Source organism: Solanum tuberosum, unplaced genomic scaffold (assembly GCF_000226075.1).
Source record: "Solanum tuberosum cultivar DM 1-3 516 R44 unplaced genomic scaffold, SolTub_3.0 scf00123, whole genome shotgun sequence".
NCBI lineage: Eukaryota > Viridiplantae > Streptophyta > Magnoliopsida > Solanales > Solanaceae > Solanum > Solanum tuberosum.
The window spans coordinates 1,019,273-1,027,640 of NW_006239048.1; the positions used below are offsets into that span (position 1 = coordinate 1,019,273).

The 8,368-nt window shown below is 27.2% G+C and overlaps 1 protein-coding gene across 1 annotated transcript; it reads left to right on the forward strand.

The window, feature by feature from the left end:
- Positions 1 to 6,557: 6,557 nt before the first annotated feature.
- On the forward strand, positions 6,558 to 8,138 carry LOC102586612 (transcription factor bHLH118-like). Its single transcript, XM_006350363.1, has 3 exons — positions 6,558 to 6,851; positions 6,993 to 7,301; positions 8,064 to 8,138. Exons 1-3 carry the CDS (start codon positions 6,558 to 6,560, stop codon positions 8,136 to 8,138), a joined length of 678 nt encoding a protein of 225 aa, XP_006350425.1.
- Positions 8,139 to 8,368: the final 230 nt, after the last annotated feature.

Genomic DNA, 8,368 nt, shown 5'->3' on the forward strand with positions numbered 1-8,368 from the left:
TTGTATGGTGTGCTTACATAGCTTGTTTTTATTTATTCCAGACATCTTAGATGGACCATTATCAAATCGCCACTTTAGCCGTTGAGGGAATGGTAATGATGGTCTCTTCTTTAATTGATTCCTGCACATGCTTGTTTTCATCGACTGTTTTGTGTCAATTTGGTTGCAACATGTGATACTAAAAGGAACTCAATGTGTGATCAATTATTTTTTTACATTGTTTGCATTAATTTCCGGCATCTCCATATAGTTGTTGCTTGTCAGCATTGGCTTATCAAAGAAAAAAAAGAGTAAGGAATTGGTAATTGGTTTATTCTTAAATGATGAAAGGATCCTATATTGGTTTGAGAAAGAATTAAGTTTTCGATGTATACTTAGATTGTAGTGATGATTTTTGGCCTTTATTGACTTTGTGCCCTCCTCGAGTCCCCTCTAAAGGAGTATAACTTGACTATTGGGTATATAAGTAGATTTTTTTTTCACTGCTCCTTGATTTGAGTTAATAAGTTGTCTCTCTTTCTGTCTGTCTCTCACACACATATGTTCTCTTTCTACCATAGTATTTTTAAAATGTCCCTTTGAATTTTTATCGGTTTAATGCTTTTCTATTTCAAAATGTTTAACCTCTTATTCATTCTTTTGGAATAGGGCAAGCAGCTATTTAAAAAATAGAAAGCAACGAAATATTTCTGGCAGTGGACAATATTTGCATTACCGATATGTGATTTATGTGTCCATGGTGCAAAGTATGAACACTGGTAGAAATACATCTTGTTGATCATGTATCATAGGATGGTGAATAGGAACTAATGAGCCAATGAGACATACACTTGGGTTTGATTTTGCAAGTACATTAAAGGAAGTATTAGAAAAGTAACTATTTCAGTGCTTGTGAGCTTATGATTATTCTTATTTTATGATTGTTTAGAGTCTACACATATGTGAACGCAAGATTAGACACAAATAAATGATATCAAAATTCACGTTGTTGGGCCCGTGCATAGCACAGGCAATACTCATCTAGTAAGATGATATATTTGCATTTAAGACGACCAAAAATAAAAATGTAATTTTATTCTAATAAAAATCTATTAAGATAGATAGCAAGAAAAATAAATAATTCTAGAAACATCTTTCTATATATAAAGTGAATGATGATCAAAGGTAAAAATGTAACTTCATGCAAACAAAAATCTACCAAGAATGATAACAAGAAAACTAAATAGTTGTAGAAACATCTTTAGTTATTATTATTAGTATTACCTCATTTTTGTTATTTGTTCACTTTTTTTTATGAGTTATTGTGATATCTATTCATTACTCTATTTTACTATTACTTTAGTTTAATTCTTAATATGTTTTTTATTCATTATACTTACTAAAAATGCCCACTTTAATATAAAAATTCATTATTTAAAAATATAATTAATTATTTTCACTTTTATTTTGGCTCTAATTAATATACCTGAAAAGAAAAAAGTGTGATAAATTAATAATATATATTAGATTGAAATTAATGAATAAATAAAATTAGTTTCAATATTTAAAAAAATATATTTTAAAAGATGTTAAAAAGTAATTTTACAAATAAAATGAATAGGATGGCATATTTGCATTTAAAGTAAACTAAAAAATGTTTACTAGATTATAAAAGAGTAGTTCTTCATTAAATTATATAATCAAATTTTTACTTTATTTGATCTCAAACATATTATTCTGAATAGTGAACTAATGTAAGTTTGATTTAAATTTAAAGTTGTCCGGCCAAAATTTGGTATTTTTATATAGAAATATAGAAATATGAAGTTGAGGACGATCGAGGATAATATGGTCATTTCATATATATTTTCATTTTAAAATTCTATAAATTCTATTTTTAAATTTGTCAAAATATTTTTTCAAGTGACTAAATTTCCTCCATAAGTTACATGATTATTCTAGAAACTATAAATTATAAGATTTTTCTAGAACTAACTATGACACAAATAAATAGACACCAACTCATTCTTCATTTCATTCACTCCTCAATTATCTCCCCTCTCATGTCTTGTACCAATAAATTTCTCGTCCTTTATTTCTAATTTGCATCATAAATATTACACACTTCGGTATAGATCTCTTATTAGGGAGACCAATAGTGCAATTTTTTTCAACATTAAGAACTTCATTTTTGATCAATTCTCTACATAATGATGACCCTACTTTTGTAAAACAATTATAAAACAAAAGGAAAATTCGTTATTTCTTAGTGAACACATCACTTCTGGGACTTGTCCATATAAAAAATTTTCAGCAAAATTCAACTGATCCACATTTTTCAAACACTCTAATGAACATGATAATGGACCAGTTAACATGTTAAATCCAATATCAAGCATAAGTGCAATTCTCAAAAGGCGTAATTCATAAGGAATGCAACCAGTGAGCAAGCTCTTCAAGAACAAAATTTTCAATAATTTCGGAGCATGTTATGTCCTTTCCTTTGGTTCTCTTTAGACTTTTCAATTTCATGGCGTTGCTTTTCTTTTTGGATTGTAAAGATAATTTTTGAAGTATCTAATTTACTTGATTTCTCTTTTTATGTATAATCTCAAAACTTCACGTAACAACTAACATATATGTCATTATATAGTTTATTGAGAAACATATATATATGTATCTATTACTATTATTTTATCATCAGTTATAAATTATCTATTCTAATTTTCATTAAGTAGGTCATTATTTTTGTTTAGGTAAAACATTCATTCAAAAAATCATTAAGTATATTTATCTACTAGGAAACATATCCGCGCTTCGCGCGGTAAATTAATCAATTTCGAAAATATTTCTAAAGTACAAATTTTGTGAAACAAATATGATAAAACTTTTCATGTCTATGCATAAAAAATAGTTAAAAATATTCATGAAATCTTTCTTATATAATTTTGTTATTAAAATTAGAGTTAGATGAATGGTATATAAAAACATTTTCATTTTTAAATACAATATTTGTGATTCTAATAGTAGTAGGTTTGTTTCTTTCATCAGATATATGACATATTTGTTTTCCAAAAATTTCCTTCATTAAGAATAAAACAATAAAAAATAAATGAAACTAAACATATAAAGGGAAAAAAGAAATATAAGAATCCACTACAATGGAATCGCTCCTCTTCAATTAGACGGTTAAAACTTAAAAGGTATTTACTACAATTTCTTAAAAAAAATTAAATGTAATTTTGTAAAATATTCAAAATATGAAATATTTATCCTCTACTAATTTATAATCCGTAAAATTTAAAATGGTTAAAAATGTATTGATGAAGAACAATGTCACGAAATTTTTTAAGCCTCAACTTGTTTAGTAACTCTAAGCTTATATATGAAAAGTATTATAAATTATAATTTTACTCATGTATTTATCAATATGAGTAAGAAGATATATATTAACTAAATTTTGATCGAAATTTGTATCATTTGACTCTTAAGAAAGAATGAATTAAAAAGAGAGAAAAAGATTTTAAAAAGTGAAAAATTAGAGAATAGGAATAGTACAATAGGAATATGATATGACCTTGTTACAAATTTATCCAAGATATAATATGGATTAATGGATGAAATCTTCATGTATTTATGCATACAAATTTAATTATTTTCTCAAATTAGTTCGAAAACTTTGCATATCACCTATTTTATAATTAATTAAGTTCATAGCTTAGATTTTTTAAAATTTGCAATTACAAAATTCTCTAATTTTAAATTTAAAAGTAGATATTCTAACATTAAAAAATATTTGTTAATATAATCCATATCTTATGTAAAAAAACTATAGATTACAAAGTAAAAGGAAAAAAAATTAAATGTAATTTTGTAAAATATTCAAATTATGAAATATTTATTCTCTACTAATTATTTATAATCCAAAAATTTAAAATGGTTAAAAATGTATTGATGAAGAACAATGTCACGGAATTTTATAAACCTCAACTTGTTCAGTAAGAAAACTTTTTAGCCAAAAGTAATGTACCCCTTCTCTAATTGCTTTCAAAATTTTCTTGACTGCTTCCTCTTAACTTTTCTCTAAATCATATTTTTAAAATCCTCATACTATTTCAACATTTATATGAATTGGAACAATTTAATTAATTCAAATAATAGAAGAAAATTCTTAGACATTCTTAGTATAATTTGTAAGTATACGCATTTCTCAATGAAACAAATTTCTATTATACTTATGAAGAATGGACAATTAGATCATTTCAATGATGAAAATTTTAAAATAAATAAAATAATGATAATTCACAAGGAGACTTTAATTAAGTTGGAACTTGGAAGCCATATATATTAACAAATAATTGATACATATACTAGATCAAAAAATGGATCAAAATTCACATGTTCTTTCCTCATTAGGAATCAAATCATTAATCCAAATTCATTGAGATAATCTTTCTTGACTTGTACTTCAAGAGGATCAGTGGCAAGTCCAATCAACTTTAAAATCTCTTGTTTTTTCTTCACATGTGTGTTTCGCGAGGCAAGGACCTAGTTATCCTTCAATCGTTATTCCTTTGTTTCAAAAGGAGCCAAAATCACCTCTTTTTTCGTATCATGTTCATTTGATACATTTTCTACACACATAAAATTCATAATAAGCTCAAAACACTCAAAATAATAATCTAACAATACAATTATGCATAGAATATAAAGCAATAAGTTATTATTTGCCAATAACGTAGTATAAATATAAACTTTTAGCCGAATACCACTCCACAATTTGGCATCTGTAGTTAGAGATAATCTAAAAAAAGAAGAGAGATCAAGGAGCCTAGCAGCTGATTACATATGTGAAATGAAAGAGGAAAGTTGTTGATGAGATAGAGAATGAATATGTATCTTTAAGCCTTGGAAGGAATTTAATTAGCTGTAGAGAGAATATGCTTAGGAAAATAGTGAGGATTAACAGAGTTTAAATGGCTATTAAAAATTAAATATAATCATTAATGTTGCTATTACTAAAAAAATTAAACTTTTCTAATTAGTGCTAATTTGTAGATAATCAGTTATGTGGATTAGGAAAACGTCCTAAATTTAATTGGAGAAATTACTACGTGTTATAATTATACTAAATGCACCACTATGTTCTTAGCCGTTACTATAATTTATTTTGATAGTACAAGTAAATGTAAAAATGCTAATAGTAAGGAAAGATAGTAACTGTTAATAATAAGGACAGAGAGTAAATGTTTAAAAAGTTTTTTTGAACAAAAAATAAAAGAATTTTTTTTAAGAAGATAAATAAATAGTAATAGAGGCCAATGAAGCATGCCACATCAACTCTTTTTTTTCCAGCTTTATATATATATATATATATATATTGATTAGGTAAAACACTCATTCATGAAGTATATAAATTAATTTAGAAAAAAAAAATCCTTACTAACTAAATTCTTCTCCTAATTTTAATGAATATAAAGAAAAGATATAAAGTCATAACTTTTTTTATCCTTTTATCACTTTATAAAGAATGAGATGATTCATTCTAATTTTCATTAAGTAGGCCATTATTTTTGTTTGTTAAACACCTATAAAATAAATTTTTAAGTGTATTCAACATTAATCTATAGATGGATCAATAGACTTTATTGCTTCATATAACTTATGAAAATTGTTAATATATTGAGACTCATAATTTTAATCTATTCTCTTGAATAATTTTTAAATATCATTAAATCAATTATTTAATTCGAATATATGTGTTTGACATGATGTTAAAATAATAACTGGAGCATGTGATATTTTATTATTATTTCTTATGATGTTTATTTGAAAATGTCATAATAATTTTTCTTTTCGAAAACTAATTAAATTTCTAATATAAATATATATAATATTGTAATATCGAGCTCGAAAACGGGCCTTTCATTATATTGGGCCCGTATCACGGGCCTTAAATTATCTAGTTTATACTAGAAGAACTTGTTAAATCCTGGGGGATACACCTTACAGGTGAAATATCCTTAAGGACAGTGACTTACACGCCTCAAGCTTTTGAGAATATCATAGTGTTCCCGTGATTGTACAACAAGATTTACAACATTCAGAAATCCGTCTCCACAGAGATAGGTATAAGGTCTGCGTACACCTCATCTAACTTTTAAAACTCTACTCGTGAGATTACACTGAATCGTTGTTGTACAAATAAAAGTAGAGTCTGCCTAGGAATTTGATTTTGGAACATAATTAGGTGGTTCCTCGAATAAAGAAAGCTTATTAATGAAGATTGAATTGTTTAATAGAGGAAAATCAAGCTCCTTATTCTCCAAGTGTGAAATAAAAAAAAGTGAGTATCTGAAACAAAATCTAATTGAAAATGAAGATTGAAGGGGTCACTTTCTGTATTCTTGTACAAGTACAAAAAAAATCAACTATGTTTGTAATACATAACTCCAATATACAAGGCCCCCAAAACCCTAACCAACATATCTTCTACTTTTTGTAAAGAGATTGCCAATAATGTTATATACTAATAAATCAAACAATTAAAAAAAATACAAAATCAGATTTGTTCCCATATGGACTGTCTTTCAGAGATCTTCTCTTCCAAGAAAATCAAAGATCATGATCAACAACAATTGATTCAGATTCCCTCTACTCCATGCCAACCACATCATCAAGATCTTGCCACAAATGATCCTAATTATAAAAGGAAACGATCGATAAGTGATCATAAAGAAAGAGATTCTTTAACCAGAAAGAATTCGGTTCAGAAGAGAGTTTTGCATAGAGATGTTGAAAGGCATAGAAGACAAGAAATGTCTAATCTTTATGCTACTCTTAGATCACATCTTCCTTATGAATCTATCAAGGTGAATTTAATTACCTATATATACTTTCCTTAATTTTAATTTTCCATATACATATTGCATAAAACCTAATTATAATTAGGTCATGTGTTGAGCTAATTAAGACAATTTTATTTTATATTTTTATGTTATAATTTTTATTAGGGAAAACGTTCATTACCAGACGACATGCAAGAAGCAGTGAATTACATCAAAAATTTAGAGAATAATATCAAAGAACTTGAAATAAAGAGAAAAAAACTTGAAGATTTGGCCTTGTGTTCTTCCAAAGAGGATAAACATTTTGGTGATTATGTGACAATAAACTTATGTGATTGTGGTGTGGAGATTTTGATCAATGAAAAGGTTCCCCTCTCAAGAGTACTTGAAGAGCTAGTGAAGAGACAACTCAATGTTGTTAATTGTGTCTCAACCAAAGTAAATGAAAGATTACTCCATAGGATTCAACTTGAGGTATATGTTTGTATGACCATCTCATTTAAAAATTTAAACAGTTTGATTGATCATGTACTTATATATAACATGTTCCTCACAAACAAGTTTAATGTTTGTGGATGAAAATACTGTTGTGAATCACTTTGGACTAGATTTTCTCTCACATGTCAATTAGGAGATTCAACAATTTATATATATGCAGAAAGAAATTGTTTGTGCCCTAGTATTCACACAATATATCTTTTTGATATAGGAAATTCAATTGAAAATAATACCATGCAAGCAAAAGTTCCAAAATTCATGTAGATATAGACCGAACAACATTTATATAAGCTATCATGCTTGCATATCCATCCACCTTCTTGTGTCAACTAGCTTTTCCACTCCTTTTTAAATAATGGGAGGAAGAGAGATTTTAACTCTAGACCTTTGTCTACTCTGATATTACGCGGATGATGCACAATTCAACTTAGCTGGGAAAGCACAGATGATTATCATGAGTGTGTTGGAGATATATATCACTACTAAAAAAATCACTATTTTTCTACTGAATTTCCCACTGAAAAATGTTCAATGACTATTTCTATTGATATTTTGACTGAATCGATATTGTGCAAATTGTAATTGTTTTATATAGAAAAATTAGAAAGCTTCCCACTATTTCTCACCATGCATTTTCCTAGTGGAGTTAGTATGGTAGGAAATGAGTGGGCTATAAATTTTCCACTGATTCGCGATTGGAAAAAACCTCATTTTGTTAGTGTTTCATAATGTATGCAGGAGGGTGATGTTTCATGCATGTGCATTGATGGTCTAGAACAAAAGCTTGCAGAGATGATTGTGTTCCACTCTTGAGTGAAGATTTGGGTATTTCCCTACTTCTAGTCACGATCAATTTAATTTCAAGAATATATTTTCCATGTTTAATTGTCACTTTTCTTGTTCTAATAAAAGCTTAATTATATCCTAAACCTTACAAATATTTTCATGACATTTTATCTAGCTTTATATATCTTACACCTGGTAATGTTACGTTCGTCATGTGTTATTTGCCTCTGGGTTGCAAAGTGCATTCATAGTACTAA